The sequence below is a fragment of the Myiozetetes cayanensis genome, unplaced genomic scaffold, assembly GCF_022539395.1.
Source record: "Myiozetetes cayanensis isolate MyiCay16 unplaced genomic scaffold, myiCay2020 scf35, whole genome shotgun sequence".
Taxonomy (NCBI): Eukaryota; Metazoa; Chordata; class Aves; order Passeriformes; family Tyrannidae; genus Myiozetetes; species Myiozetetes cayanensis.
Genome location: NW_026087577.1, coordinates 142,456 through 157,985, shown reverse-complemented (window position 1 = coordinate 157,985; position 15,530 = coordinate 142,456). Strand labels below are relative to the sequence as shown.

Below are 15,530 nucleotides of genomic sequence, written 5' to 3'. Positions count from 1 at the left end.
CACCCACCCTAAGGCGCCGGTCCGCGAGCCGCGCTGCCCTCCGCGCGTTGCCGTCGGTGCGGCGGGAGCATCCCCGGTGCCACCTCCCGGTGCCGCCGCCGCCCCTGTGCCGCCGGGCCGAGCATGCGCGCCGCCGCCCCCCCCCTCCCTCCCTCCTCCCTCCACTCCGTCCCTCCCTCCCTCCCCGGCTCCGCCGCTCCTGCAACGCACCGGGGCGATCGCGGCCGCCGCTGCTGCCGCCGCCGCCGCGGGCACGGGCGCGGGGAGCGGAGCCATGGCCGAGGGCGAGGACCTGCAGACCTTCACCTCCATCATGGACGCGCTCGTCCGCATCAGTGTGAGCGCCCGCGGCGGCGGAGGATGGGGGGTGGCGGAGGAGGACAGGAGTCCCCCGGGACCGGGTCGCCGTGGCAACGCGGGGCGGGGGGGCCGATGCCCTTGAGGGGTGGGCGGGCGGCGGACCCGCAGCACCGCAGCGAACCCCCGGGGAGGGTCGGATCCGGGCTCCCCACCCGCACCGAGCTACGGCCGAGCCGGGAGCACCGGGAGCACCGGGGTGGGGGGACGGCCCCCATCCTGGTTCCCAGCCCGGTCCTGGCGCTGGTCCCAGTGCCGGGCCCAATCCGGGCTCTACTGCGGGCCCAATCCCGGACCCCATCCTAGATCCCATCCCCATCGTGGATCCCATCCCCATCCTGATCCCCATCCCAGATCCCAGCACCATCCCGGCTCCCAGCCCCAGCCCATCTTCATCCCAGCCCCAGCCCATCTTCATCCCAGCCCCGGGCTCCATCCCAGCATGCATCCTGGCACTGATCCCAGTGCTGGTCCTCATCTCCATCTCAGCCCCAGTCTCCATCCCCATCTCAGCCCAGGGCCCCATCCTGGTGCTGATCCCAGTGGTGATCTCCATTCCCATCCCAACCGGTCCTGATCCTGACCCGATCCTGGCCCTGCTCTGGGCCCATCCCAGCCCTGGGCCCCATCCTGGCTCTGGTCCCAGTGCTGTTCCTGATCCCAACCAAGCTGCTGGTCCCAGGCCTAATCCTGGCTCAGATGCCAGACCCAGTCCACATCCCCACTCCAGCCCTGGTCACGATACTGGTCCTGGTGCTGTTCCCGATCCTGATCCTGCTGTGATCTCAGCCTCAGCCCCATCCCAGTGCTGGTCCCAGTGCTCCTTCTGATCCTGACCATGCTGCTGGTACTGGGCCTGATCCTGGCCATGCTGCTGGTCCTGGTCCTGGTCCTATGCCTGCCCCAATCCTGGTCCTGGTGTGGCCTCAGTTCCCAGTCCTGGCCCAGCCCTGGGCCACATCCTGGTGCTGACCCCGATGCCAGTCTTCATACTGCTCCCAGGCCTGATGCTGGCCTTGATGCTACTCCTGGCCATGGTGCTGATCCTGTCCCTGATGCTGATCCCTGCCCTGATCCCAGTCCTGATGCTTATCCTGCCCCTGATGCTGATTCCTGGTGCTGGTCCCAGTCCTGATCCTGGTCCACAGTCCTGGTGCCAGTCCCAACCCCGATCCTGGCCCTGATGCCGATCCTGGCCCTTCTGTTGGTCCCAGGCCTAATGCTGATCCCAGTGCTGATCCCAGCCCTAATGCTGATCCAGGCCCTGGTGCTGATCCTGGCCCTTGTTCTGATCCCAGCCCTGATCCCAGCCCTGGTTCTGATCCCAGCCCTGGTTCTGATCCCAGCCCTGGTCCCACCTGGTGCCAGCCCCGTTCCACGGGCAGCGGGTGACGCTCCCCTGTCTCTCCGCAGACCAGCATGAAGAACATGGAGCGGGAGCTGGTGTGCCCGGTGTGCAAGGAGATGTACAAGCAGCCGCTGGCGCTGCCCTGCACCCACAACGTGTGCCACGTGTGTGCCAGCGAGGTGCTGCTGCAGCACGGCCACCTGTGCTGTGACCCCACCTCCGAGCCCACCTCGCCCGCCGCCACCCCCTCCACCCGCAGCCCCCGCCTGGGCCGCCGGGCCGTCCCCAAACCCGACCGCCTCGACCGCCTCCTCAAGTCAGGTGGGGCTGGAGGGCACGGCAGAGGGGGCAGGGGTGGCACAGGGCACCGGGGGGGCTGCAGGGGAGGGGGATGGACAGAGGGAACAGGGACAGGGGTGGGTGGAGGGGACGAGGATGGCTGGAGGGGGACAGGGATGGCTGGAGGGGATGGGGACAGCAGAGTGGACAGGGACAACAGAGGGGAAAGGGGTGGCTGGATAGGACAGGCATAGCTGGAGGGAATGGGACAGGGATGGCTGGAGAGGATGGGGGTGGCTGGAGGGGATTGGGGTGGCTGGAGGGGAAGGGGACAGCTGGAGAGGGGACAGCACAGCTGGAGGGGACAGGGATGGCTGGAGTGGACGGGGACAGCACAGTGGACAGGGACAGCAGAGGGGAAGGGGAGAGCTGGAGAGGACAGGGACGGCTGGAGAGGAAGGGGACAACTGGAGGGGATTGCGGTGGCTGAAGGGGATGGGGACATCTGCAGAGGAGGGCAGGTGAGACACCAGAGGGCACAGTGATGGGTGGAGAAGAGGAGGATGGCTGGAGGGGACAGGGATGGCTGGAGGGGCTGGGGACAGCAGAGTGGAAAGGGACAACAGAGGGGAAAGGGGTGGCTGGATAGGACAGGCATAGCTGGAGGGAATGGGACAGGGATGGCTGGAGAGGATGGGGGTGGCTGGAGGGGATGGGGATGGCTGGAGAGGACAGGGACAGCAGAGGGAAGGGTGGCATGGAGAGGACAGGGATGGCTGGAGAGGATGGGGGTGGCTGGAGGGGATGGGGATGGCTGGAGAGGACAGGGACAGCAGAGGGGAAGGGGGTGGCTGGAGAGGACAGGGATGGCTAGAGAGGATGGGGACAATTGGAGGGGATTGCGGTGGCTGAAGGGGATGGGGACAGCTGCAGAGGAGGGCAGATGAGACACCAGATCTACAACAGAGGGCACAGTGATGAGTGGAGAAGAGGGGAATGGCTGAAGGGGACGGGGGTGGCTGGAGGGGACAGGGATGGCTGGAGAGGATGGGGACAGCAGAGTGGACAGGGACAACAGAGGGGAAAGGGGTGGCTGGATAGGACAGGCATAGCTGGAGGGAATGGGACAGGGATGGCTGGAGAGGATGGGGACAACTGGAGGGGATTGCAGTGGCTGAAGGGGATGGGGACAGCTGCAGAGGAGGGCAGATGAGACACCAGAGGTACAACAGAGGGCACAGTGATGAGTGGAGAAGAGGGAAATGGCTGGAGGGGATGGGGGTGGCTGGAGAGGAGGGGGATGGCCAAAGAAGGGACAGCATAGCTGGAGGGTAGAGGGACAGGGGTGGCTGGAGGGGATGTGAGTGGGTGGAGAGGTTGGGGACAGGGGTGGCTGGAGGGCCTGGGAATGGGGACAACTGGAAGGGATGGGGACAGGTACGGTGACCTGGGCTACCCTTGGAAGGGCCCCCACTGACACCCCCTCCTCTCCTGCCTCCCGTAGGTTTTGGCACCTACCCAGGGCGCAAGCGGGGGGCCGTGCACCCCCAGACCGTCAGCTTCCCATGCCCGGCCTGCCAGCGGGACGTGGACCTGGGGGAGAGGGGCCTGGGCAGCCTGTTCCGCAACCTGACGCTGGAGCGGGTGGTGGAGCGGTACCGGCAGACCATCAACATCAGCGCGGCCATCATGTGCCAGTTCTGCAAGCCCCCGCAGCTGGAGGCCACCAAGGGCTGCACCGAGTGCAAGTCCAGCTTCTGCAACGAGTGCTTCAAGCTCTACCACCCCTGGGGCACCCAGAAAGCCCAGCATGAGCCCACGCCCCCCACCCTCACCTTCCGCCCCAAGGTACGGCCTCCCCTGCGGGTCCTCCTTCCCCCAGGGCTGAGAGGATTAAGGGTGAGAGAACTGGGGTTGTTCAGCCTGGAGAAGGGAAGGCTTTGGGGTGACCTAATTGCAGCCTCCCAGCACCTGAAGGGAAGCTGCAGGAAAGATGGGGCAGAACTGTTTAGGAGAGCCTGGAGCGACAGGACACGGAGGGATGGGTTCAAGTCGAAAGAGAGTAGGTTTAGATTGGATATTAGGAAAAAATTCTTTACTGTGAGGGTGGGGAGGCACTGGCACAGGTTGCCCAGAGAAGCTGTGGCTGCCCCATCCCTGGAAGTGTTCAAGGCTAGGTTGGACGGGGCTTGGAGCAACCTGGTCTAGTGGAAGGTGTCCCTGCCCATGGCAGGGGGTTGGAACGAGAGGATCTTCGACATCCCCTCCCAAGCCAAACCATTCTGTGATTCTGTGATTCTATGATTTGGAGGTGCAGGGGTGGTATCCTCAGGGGGAGGAGGGGGTTGCAGAGCCCCTCTGAGCCCCACTGTGCCCGTGCAGGGGCTGATGTGCCCGGAGCACAAGGAGGAGGTGACTCACTACTGCAAGACCTGCCAGCGGCTCGTGTGCCAGCTCTGCCGCGTGCGCCGCACCCACACCAGCCACAAGATCACCCCGGTGCTCAGCGCCTACCAGGCCCTCAGGGTAAGGGCTGCTGGGGCCAGACTGGGCTTTGGCTGTGAATTGGGGGCACCACAGAGCCCTGGTGCAGATGGGGGGGGGCGAGGTGGGGGCTGCTGGCACCTCACCTCAGCACCTCCCTGCAGGAGAAGCTGACGAAGAGCCTCGCCTACATCCTGAGCAGCCAGGACACGGTGCAGACCCAGATTGCCGAGCTGGAGGAGACGGTGAAGCACACGGAGGTGAGGGGGGAAGGTGCCTGCCTGGTCCTGAGCTGTCCCTAGGCAGCGGTGGCACTGCCAGCCCACTCCCCTCCAGTCCCAGGCTGTGCCACATGCTGACCCTGCCATGCCCATGCCTGGCAGGTGAATGGCTCGCAGGCCAAGGAGGAGGTGTCACAGATGATCCAGGCCCTCTGTACCATGCTGGAGGAGAAGAGGGCCACCCTGCTGCAGGCCATCGAGGAGTGCCAGCAGGAGCGGCTGGCCAGCCTGCACGGCCAGATCCGGGAGCACCAGGCCATGCTGGAGAACTCGGGCATGGTGGGCTACGCCCAGGAGGTGCTGAAGGAGACTGACCACCCCTGCTTTGTCCAGGCTGCCAAGCAGCTGCACAACAGGTAGTGGGGCTGTGGCCATGGGGATGCTGGGGGGGCAGTCAGGACACTCTGGTGCCCGCAGTGCCCCCCCAGCATTCCCACTCTCCATCACTTCAGGATCCTCAGGGCCACCGACTCGCTGCAGAGCTTCCGCCCTGCGGCCACCGCCTCCTTCAGCCACTTCCAGCTGGATGTCAGCAGGGAGCTGAAGCTGCTCACCGACCTGGCCTTCATCCGAGGTAAAGGCAGCGGGACCCGGGCACCGGCTGTGCCCCGTGTGGAGGCGCAGCCCCCGTGGGCAGGGTGGTTCCCTGCCCGCCTCGGAGCCGCAGCTCAGCTCGGGCTGCTGCCCGGGGGCCGTGCTCGGGCAGGCGCTCGCGGATCTGCCGGTGCCCCCTCCCCGTCAGGGACGGCCCCCCCCTCGCCCCAGCAGCCTCCCCCTCAAAAAAAAAGATCCCTGCCCTGCCCTGTGCCAGAGCAGACAGGCAGGGCCGTGGTGCCAGGTGAGGGCAGCAGGAGTGCCGGTGGGTGAGTACGGAGCTGCCCCGCTGCCGGGCAGGCGCTTCCCGCAGGGCAGGAGCCGCGTGGCCCTGCCGGACCCGCTGGCGACACATTTCAGACCTGCTTCTACCTCTCTTTGTTTATAGGCTGCGGCCGCTGCCGAGGCGTCACCGAAGTAACTGAGGCAAGTCACACCCCTGCCCCAGAGCCGCCCCGCTCTCTCTTCCCATCCCTCCATCCCTCCATCCCCTTCCCACCCTGGCCCTGCTCCGCCACCATCCTCCATGCCCGTCCTGCCCGCAGGCGCTGGCAGCCGGTGGCTCTGCCTCCTCCATCTGCCGCCGCTCCTCCTGCCCTCCCACCCCCTCCTCGCCCCATTTCCATCCCCATCCTCGCCCCATTTCCATCCCCCTCTCACCCCATTTCAGTCCCACTCCTTGCTCCATTTCTGCCCACTCGTTTCCCCATTTCTGCCCACTCATTGCCCCATTTCTGCCCCCTCGTTGCCCCATATCCATCCCCCCCTTGCCCTATTTTCATCCCCTCATGCCCCATTTCCATCCCCTCCTCACCTCATTTCCACTGTCACTTGCCCCATTTCCACCCCATCCCTGCTCTATTCCTCCTCTCCTCACCCCATTTCTGCCCCATCTTCACCCAGTTGCCATGTCCTTCCTTGCCCTATTTCCATTCCTTGCCCCATTTCCATCCCCCCTCTTCCCATTTCTGTTCCCATCCTCGCTCAATTTCCATCCCCCTTCTTGCCCCATTTCCACCCCCACCTCATCCCATTTCCTTCCTCCTCTTCCTCCATTTCCATCCTCTTCCTCACCCCGTTTCTGTTCCCCTCTTGTGCCATTTCCACCCCATTCTTGCCTCATTTCTGGCCCATCCTCACCCCATTTCCCTTTCCCTCTCATGCCATTTCTGTCCCCTTCCTCTCCGTTTCCATCCCTCTCCTTGCTCCATTCCCACCCCCCTTCTTGCCCCATTTCAATCTCCTTCTCACCCCATTTCTTTTCCTGTCTGCACCCCATTTCCACCCCGTTTCTGCCCCATCCTCCCCCCATTTGTATTCCCCCTCTCCTTATTTCCATCCAACTCTCACCCCATTTCTGTACTCTTCCTCACCCCATTTCTGTCCCTCTCTTTGCCCACTTTCCACCCCCCTCCTCATCCCATTCCCTTCCCCCTCCATTCCCATCCCCTACCCCCCGCCATCCCCATCTCCTCCTCCTCTCCCGCTGCCTCCATCCTCTTTTTCTCTCTCTCTTTCTCTCTCTCTCCTCCCTCCCGACTTGCACTCGGCCTGTCTGGTCCCTGGAGCCCCACAGCAGCAGCTCCTCTGTCTCCCCGACTCTCGCTCTCCTCCGGTGCCGACACACGGTCTCCGCAGCCCAGACCCCCCTTTAGACTCCGCTGGTTGTGCGTCCGTCCGTCCGTCCGGAATGCCCCCGTCCCTGCGTCCGGCCGCCTCCCCGCCTGCGGGGGGGGGGATGCTGCCTGATGCCCGCCGGTGCCTCTCCCCGCAGCGCCCGAGGCCCCCGTCATCGACACGCAGCGCACCTACACCTACGACCAGATCTTCCTGTGCTGGCGGCTGCCGCAGCACTCGCCGCCCGCCTGGCACTACACGGTGGAGTTCCGCAAGACCGACGCCAAGGCCAAGGGGCTGAAGTTGTGGCAGCGGCGGGAGGAGGTGCGTGGCACCTGCGCCCTGGTCGAGTACCTGGACACCGACAGCGTCTACGTGCTGCGGGTGAAGGGCTACAACAAGGCGGGCTTCGGGGAGTACAGCGAGGACATCTACCTGCACACGCCGCCCGCCCCAGGTGAGGGGGGACCGGCGGGATCGGAGCACCTGCAGAGCGCCCCGGTGCATCATCCCGCTCACCCTCCTCCTCCTCTCCTCCCTGCAGTCCTCAACTTCTTCCTGGACAACCGCTGGGGCTTCAACCGGGACCGGCTGGCCATCAGCAAGGACCAGCGCGCGGTGCGCAGCGTCCCCGGCATCCCCATGCTCTTCGCCGCCGAGCGCCTGATGACCAGCTGCCACCTCTCCATCGACCTGGTCATCGGCGACGTGGCCATCACCCAGGGCAAGAGCTACTGGGCCTGCTGCGTGGACCCCAGCTCCTACCTGGTGAAGGTGGGCGTGGGGCTGGAGAGCAAGCTGCAGGAGTGGTTCCAGGTGCCGCAGGACGTGGTGAGCCCCAGGTGAGCGGGGCGGTGAGCGGGGTCGGGGTGGGTGGGGTTCTCTGGCTGTTCCTGCCTCCACACCAGGCACTGGGGTGTGCGTTGGCGTGCCGGGACTCACCTGTCCTCCTGCCGCAGGTACGACCCCGACAGCGGCCACGACAGCGGGGCAGAGGACACGACGGTGGAGGCGCCTCCCCCCTACGCCTTCCTCACCATCGGCATGGGCAAGATCCTGCTGTCGCACGGCTCGGCGCTCACCTCCCGCGACCCCAACGGCTGCACCGTGCCCCTGCCCCCCCGCATCGGCATCTGCCTGGACTACGAGCAGGGCAAGGTGAGCTTCTACGACGCCGTGTCCTTCCGCGAGCTCTGGGAGTGCGGCGTGGACTGCTCGGGGCCCGTCTGCCCCGCCTTCTGCTTCATCGGGGGCGGGGCCCTGCACCTCCAGGAGCTGGTGGCCAACAAGCAGGAGAGGAAAGTGACCATCGGGGGCTTCCCCAAGCTGGACTGAGCCGTGCCCGGGCTCCCCGCGTGCCCCAGGCTGTGCCCCCCGAGAGCTCCGAGGCCGGGGGGGTCACACGTGGGCAGGGAGCAGAGCACAGGGTGGGCAGCCCCGGCCCTGCCACTGCTGGGGACAGGCCAGGTGTTTGTTTTGTGGGATGGGGGGGGACGGGGACAGCTCTGCCGTCCCCTCCTCGCCCTGTCCGCCTGCCCCTCGCCCCAGCTCGGCCCGAGGCTGCTCTGGGCTGGGGCTGCGGGCAGGGCTGGCAGAGGGTTAGCCCGAGATGGGTCAGGGAGGGGGACGGGGCTGCGCAGGGAGGGGGGAGGCAGGTGACAGTGGGGTTGACGGTGGAGGGGAGAGGCTGGGTGCTGGCTGGGGTGGGGGAGGCTGACGGGGTAGGGGAGAGGGCGGGGGGGGAGGCTGGGCTGGAACAAGGTGTGAAGACGTTTTGTAAAATGGCTCGTTTTCAACGCGGCTCATCCGGCCGGGCACGGCCCCTCCCCGGACACAGCCACCGAGGGGTCCCTCCCGGTGCCCCCTCTCTGCCCTGTCCTTGGGCAGCCATGTGCCTGGCCAGCCCTGCCTGTGCCCTGCCTGCACGTGCTCCCAGGGCCACGCTTGGCTCCCGTTACACCGCTCGGTGCCAAACCGCACGCGGCCGGGGCGGGCTGGGGCCGCGGGGTCCGGATCCGACCCGCCCAGGGGAGCCCCGCACGCCGCGGGGACCGTGCCGGCAGCTCCCGTGCCGGGATCTGTCCGAGCTGCTGTCATTTCTCCTGGGTTCTGTTACAACAATCGCTGTATTTTCATGGTTTCCTACAATAAACTGCGATGCCAGACTCCTCGGGAGCCTCCCTGGCAGCTGTGGCTGGGGGGCCAGGCAGGCCAGGGGGTCAGCTGTCCATGGGGCCAGGGGGCTGTGGGGCTGGGTTGACCATGGGGTCATCGAGCCAGAGGCCATGGGGTCAGGCTGTCTGTGGACCTGGGGGGGCTATGGGGCCAGGCTGACCGTGGGGCTGGGCTATCTGTGGGGTTGGAGTGCTGTGGGTCCAGGCTGTCCTTCAGGCTGTGCCCAGCAGGGGCCAATCCTGCCCAGCCCAGGCAGTGCTGACGTGTCAGGTCCTGCCCGTGCTCTGCTCAGCCACATGGGGCAGGGCCCCCCAAGGCTTGTGCCTGCCCCTGGGGACCCCACCCTCTCTATTTGAAGGTGAGGGGGCCGCAGGGTCAGGCTCCCTGCAAACAGGCAGCTCTTTGTAGGGCCCAGCCCTGGTGCCAGTTTCGATTCCTGGGGCCCTGCCCAAGGCTGGAGGTGTGGGGGGAGTGAGGGGGGGCAGCAGCAGCTCCAGGTACCCCCCTGCTTTCCACAGGGCTCTACCCCAGGCACACAACCCCCTCCTCAGCTGGCAGCATGGACTGGGGGGGGGGGTTGCTCTGCTGTACCACAGCCCCCCATCAGTGCACCCTCCACCCCCAGCCAAGCCTCAGGCCACTGGGCAGCCTCCCTTTCCCCAGAGGCCCCCCAGCCTCTCACCCCCAGCCCAGCACAGCTCTGACACCTCCCAGCACATGCCAGGGTTCCTGGGCACCTGGCACAGCAGTGTCTTCCCCCCAGAGCTGTGGCCAAGGCGTCCCCCGGCTGCTGGGCTGGTCCTGGGGCTGTTCCTGGTCAAGTGCTGGCTCCGTGCCTGCACCCACACAGGATTTCATAGAGGAAGGTTTGGCTCCTTGTTTTTCTGCCTTTTCAGCGGTTGCCAAAACCCTCCCAAGTGCCCAGGATGGGCCCAGCCCAAACTGGGACTGCCAGGGGGCCACCAGGCACGGCATTCCCAAGGTCCAACACACTGCCATGCTGGGGCCACCCTGCTACCCCTCGGCACATCCCACCTTCCAGCCATGCACCTCTTCCTTCCAGCAGCCCCCAGAGCCTTTTTGGGGCTCCCTCAGGGGTTTGGAGGACCCCCAGCCTGGAACAGGCAGGGGAGGGAGGAGGGGCAGGACATGCCATGTGCACCCAGTGACACACGCACAGCCCGTGCAGCTGCGCGGCCCCGTCGGCTCCATCACATTCCACCTGTGCAGCCGTGGGGAAACGGGACGTGTCAAACGTCAAAACGAGACACGTTGGATCGTGAACAGAAACCGAGAGTGCAGGAGGGATCAGAGGGATAGGGCCCAGCACCCAGAGGGACACAGGGACTGGAGACACAGTGACAGCCCCCGCACCAACCCCAGGATGGAGAAGTGAGAGTGACTGCGCAAGCCGGGGCCACCCAAGGTGGGTGACGGCCACACTGGGGTTGTCACAGCCCAAGGGGAGCCCCTCCAGCACAGCCCTGGGGACACAAGGCTTCCCCCATCCTTTTATTGTAACTGTGATAAATACACCCCGCCCGAGGACCTGCCACCCCGCCGAGCCGAGCCCGGCACCAACACCCCCCAAACAGAGATATTTATATAAAATAACACCACAAAAAGAGCAGTTGAATCCCCGGGGGTGAGCACAGGGGGGAGCATAAGCCCGCCCCCCTCTCTCCCCCCGGCACGGAGCAGGGTTGCAAAGCCAAGCGGGGCCCGTGGGGTGCGGGGGACCCTCCCTCCCGCCCCCGTCTTTGTTCATCCAGTTCTGTCATGTGCGCGAATCCGGCTGCTCCAGAACCATCCGGCGCCCGCTGCCCGCGGCGAGGGGCCGAGCGGCACCGGGGGATGTGCCCGGGGCCGGCTCTGCTCCCCCGGGAGTGGGGGGCTGCAGCTGCCCCTCCCTCGGCAGCCGCCCTCCGTCCCAGCGTGTCCCTCAGAGGTTGTCGGAGCCGGCGGAAGGGTTGGTGTAGGTGAAGGTGCCGGCCCTCGTGGTGCTGCTGCCGGCCACCTTGGTGGGGAGGAAAGGTGAGGGGGTGTCAGGGCTGGGCTGAGCCCCCTCCCCTGGAGGCAGCAGGGAAACCCCCCACACCCTCCCCACGGCCACTATGGGCAGCCAAAAACGGCGTGGGGGGCAGCTGCCCCAGCCAGGGGGAACCGTGGGCACCCCAGGCCCACACGGGCACCCCGAGCCCCCCCGCCCCGTGCGCGGGAGGAGCCGCGCTGGCCCCGGCCGTGTTCTCACACGATAAGCCGGCCCGGCGAGCGAGAAGGTAAATATTTACCCAGGCCCCTTGGTATTTGCACAGGGTGAGCTGCTCGCAGGGAGCCGAGCAGCTGGACACGGCCCCCGCCCGCAGCCCCGGCCTGGGGGGAGCGCAGGACACGGGGGGGAAGGGGAGGGGAACGGGGCGGGTTCTGCACCCCGCGTTACCCAGGGGAGACCTTTGTGCCTGCGGGCAGCTCCCGACACGGCACCTGCAGCTTCATTTTCGAAGCTGGGGTGGGTTGGGGTGCGGGCTATGGGGATCAGCCCCCCCGCCAGCTCTGCAGTGCCCTCCCAGTCCCGCTCCCCACCCATGGCAGAGGATGCTGCAACACCAAGAGATCCGAGGGTCGCGTTGGGATGCAGCTGAGCAGGAGAAGGGGCAGCGTGGGCAGGCAGCGAGCCCTGCAGTGCTGCCGGGGCTGGGCAGGGGGAGCAGCCGCCCAAGGTCGCGGGGAGCTCCCCGGAGCCGGGCAGGGTCTGCCCGCGCCGGCCGCGCAACCGCTCCCCACGCGGCTGCTCCAGCCAGGCGTGAAAGTTACGCTCACCTCCCGGCGAGCCCGGCGTGGGATGAGCTCCCTGGACACCCGTCCCAGCTCCGTCAGCCATTAACCTGGAATCCAGGGGATGTACCCTTGCTCTGCCCCCACCCCCCAGCAGCTGGGACCCCGGGACGGGGGTCTCGCTCTCACCTGGCTGTAGGGGTTGGGTTTGCTGTTGGGGGCCACGTAGCGCCCGTGGCTCTGGTACTGGAGGTACTCGGCCATGGGGTGGTAGGAATCCTTCTGGCTGAGCAGGTCCAGCTTCCCTCGGCTTTTCCGGCGGCAAGTGCAGGAGGACTGGGGGACAGAGAAGGGGTCAGGGCCTTGGGAACAGGGACTCAGTGGCTGAACACAGATGAGGACGGGGATGGCACCTCACCATCAGGAGGAGGCAGGTGAGGAAGCTCAGCAGCAGCAGGACGCTGACCAGGACCAGCAGAGCAACGGCCCAGTCTGGGACCATGGGCACCGGTTCTGGGGACATCACCACCTCTGTGGAGCCTGAAAGGAGCAGAGCTGTGTCTACACCATGGGCAAAGCCTGAGAGAGCCCTGAGAGACCCCCATCATGGGGTATCAGGGGCTGAGCCCTCTTCCATGGAGCCTACTTGCTCTTCCTAGTGCTGCCTGCCATGGGCACTGGGAAACTGCATTGGCTCTGCCTGCTGTGAGCCCCGAGCTTGTTTCAGCACCAAACAGCCCCAGACAGGACAGGACAGCATTTGCAGAGCCCTCTGACCCCACCCTGGGCTCCATTCACCCTCCCACTCTGTCCCAGAGCCCCCACTCACTCTGGATGCTGTCCAGCTGCAGGCCCATGATGAAGCCACTCTGGTCCAGGCTCTTCCTCAGGCGCTGCTCGGCAGCGTCAGGGGTGACAGTGTTGCTGCCATTCCCAAACACAAGGGTGGACTGCACCTTCACCGAGCCCTGACTGTGTGGGAGGAGGTGTCAGTGCCCAGATCACCCCTCGAGGGGCTGGGCACCAGGGTGGATGCGCGTGCCAGGGCACTGCTGCTGCTCACCTGTAGCGCAGCTCACTGCACCCCATGTAGGTCTGTGTGCCCATGCAGCCCGCGCAGCCAAACACGTGTTCAAACTGGAACAAAGCATTGGGGTGACTGAGACCTCCCCCACAGACACCCCCTCCGTCACCTCCCCACGCAGGACCGGCTGGAGCCTCCGGCAGAGCGGATGCTCAGGGCGAGCCCCAAGGTGAGGCGGCTCCTCCCTGGCACAGCCTGGAGGGCGTTTGCTGGCGCAGGCAGAGCTCACAGGACTCACCACGGCCAGGACAGTGCGGCTCAGGCTGCGGTACTGCTCCGACGTGGGGTCACGCAGGCTCTCGTTGAAGCTCCTGTTGATGATGCGGAAGGACAGCGGGACGCGGGCGAGCAGCTGGATGGCAGCGGGCAGCTGGGCCGTGGCTTTGCTGGGGTTGGGACCCTCCCTGGTGGGGGTCTGCCCGTGAGCCGTGCTGCCCTGAGCTGTCACAGAGGTTGTGTGGGTGGGAGGGGCCTGACCGCTGGTGCTCCCGTTGCCTTTGGCGCTGGAGTTGCCACCATCCACAGTGGTGGGAGAGGCTGAGCTGCTGTTGGTGCCCAGGTGGGGAGCCCAGCTGCTGCTGTTTGAGGTGGCATTGGGATGGGAGATGGCTGGGCTGCCAGGGGATGGACACTGCGGTGCCGTTGCCCAAGGAGTGGTTGCTGGACTGGAGGTCCGTGGTGTTTTTGCCAGGGAACACGGTGGCGTGGGGGAAGAGGCTGGGTGAGGGCCTGCTGCCCCCTGTGCTTTTGGGGAAGACAGGTGGAGCAACAGTCAAGGTTCTGGGGGTGGTCTCCGTGGTCATCTCCGTGGCGGTCGTTTCGGTCGTTTCCATCTCTGCGGTTGTCTCCATGGGCATGGCACGTGTACCTGGAGGAAACACCAGGAGTTGGCAGCTGCAGCCCCGATTTGGGAAGGTTTTACCCAACACAGCTTCTCAGCTGGATGCTGCAGGAAGCATCGTGACCCCCACGAGCCAAGAGCCTGTGGCTCCTGCTGCCCATGAGGCCAACGAGACCTTCAGGAACATCCCATGACTGTGGCTGGTGTGACACCACCGTGGGTCCACCTGGGCACTGCAGACCCCCAGATCCTGCGGTGACCCTACCACGCTGTGGGGCTCAGGCACCACCCCAATAAAGCCTCCTTTGCTGTGGGTGGCAGGGTGGGGTGCCCCTGTGCCCCCAGCACCCACCTGGCCTGCCTGTGGGCCAGCACAGGCAGCTACCGGGCAGGTTCCCAGCGGGTGCCGCAGGAGCCGACGGCACTGGAGGAGAGCCCGGGGTCCGGGTGCTCACCGGGACACACCTGCATTCCAGCCTGCGAGCCCCAGGCACAGCCTGCTCCGGCTGGTCCCGGCACAGCCCAGCCCCGGATGCGGCAGAGAAGGGGCCGCGGTCTGAGCCCCCAAGTCCCGGCTTTGCCGGGCACAACCAGCCCTGTGGCGCTGCACCCCGGGGCCGGACTGGGACAGGAGACAAGGTCCCTGCTACCGGGGTGCCACCGGCTCTGGTGTCCCCTGGTCCCCACTCTGTAAGAGACCCGTTCAGCTCCCCCTGCCCCGGTACCTCCCTGCTTGCCCGGGTCGCAGCCCAGCTCCCCCTGGCCCGGGGTGCCCCAGCCCCTCACCTGTGCCCAGCACCAGCAGCAGCAGAAGGGCAGTGAAAGCCATGGGGCTCGTCCGGAGGGTCCCAGCGCCTGGCGGGGCTGGGCGGTGGCTGCTCTCTCCCGTTAGCCGGCGGCGCACGCCTCGATCCAGGGATCCGGAACTGGCGGCTCGGCGGCGGCCGGAGCTTTATAGAGCACCTGGAGCAGGTGGGGAGGCCCCACCCCGCCTCCGGCTCCAGGGACGGGGGGGTTCCTCTGCCCCACTGGGCACAGGGGTGCCACTGCGCCGATGCGGCCCCCACAGCAGCATCACACCGCCCCCCCACCCAGGTTGGGTCCCCCCGTGCTCCCCCAGCTCGGGGGGACACCACTGGCAGCGTTCCCGTGCAGTGAACAGGCACAGCCTCAGGTGGGCACAGGATGGGACAGTAGCTGGGCATCGCGGGGCAGGGGTGGGGGCAGCATCTGCCCAGCCCCGTGGGCTGAGCCACGGCCCCCAGGACCTGGTGGGGAGTTCCGGGGGGGGGAGGGCACGGAGCCCCCCAGCCCTTCGAGAAGGGGGGGCCTCACCCTCTGGCTCAGCCCAGGGTTAATCATTACCGGCCGGCCATCGCCTCGCCCTACACTCAAATAAACAGCGGTTACCCCCCCGAAATGCTTACGCAGGTGGAGCCAAGGGCCCCACGACATCCCAGTACCTCCCAGTAACCAGCCTGCAGGTCCCAGGGCCTCTCCAGCAGGTACAAACCCCTGACCCCACTCAGGACACGGCTGATGCCAAGTGCCCCACCCTAGAGGTAACGGGTGCCGCCCGTGCCGGGGCACAGAGCCCCCGTGCTCCGGGTGACACGTGCTCCTGGCACAGCCAGGCATCACCAGCCACTGTGGTCCCTCCCTTCCCCTGCCCTGAAGAGAGCTCCAGTCCCAGGT

General features: G+C 66.4%; 2 protein-coding genes across 4 annotated transcripts; one reads left to right on the top strand and one right to left on the bottom strand.

The window, feature by feature from the left end:
* Positions 1-180: 180 nt before the first annotated feature.
* On the top strand, positions 181-8,578 carry TRIM46 (tripartite motif containing 46). Of its 3 annotated transcripts, none has more exons than XM_050327840.1 (10): positions 181-337; positions 1,771-2,026; positions 3,489-3,832; positions 4,367-4,510; positions 4,633-4,728; positions 4,852-5,105; positions 5,202-5,323; positions 7,118-7,417; positions 7,505-7,802; positions 7,920-8,578. In XM_050327840.1, exons 1-10 carry the CDS (start codon positions 275-277, stop codon positions 8,293-8,295), a joined length of 2,253 nt encoding a protein of 750 aa, XP_050183797.1. In that variant the 5' UTR covers positions 181-274; the 3' UTR covers positions 8,296-8,578. The 3 variants fall into 3 exon arrangements, with proteins under 3 accessions (XP_050183797.1, XP_050183799.1, XP_050183798.1); XM_050327841.1 differs by having other exon boundaries at positions 322-337; positions 1,776-2,026; XM_050327842.1 differs by lacking the exon at positions 7,505-7,802 and having other exon boundaries at positions 7,920-8,270.
* Positions 8,579-10,715: 2,137 nt separating this feature from the next.
* Positions 10,716-13,751, bottom strand: MUC1 (mucin 1, cell surface associated; the record flags this gene model as incomplete). Its single annotated transcript, XM_050327793.1, has 6 exons — positions 10,716-11,152; positions 12,100-12,246; positions 12,329-12,450; positions 12,740-12,882; positions 12,974-13,047; positions 13,233-13,751. Coding segments are annotated over 6 exons (1,080 nt in total), but the record flags the coding sequence as incomplete, so codon positions are not given.
* Between the last annotated feature and the right edge of the window lie 1,779 nt (positions 13,752-15,530).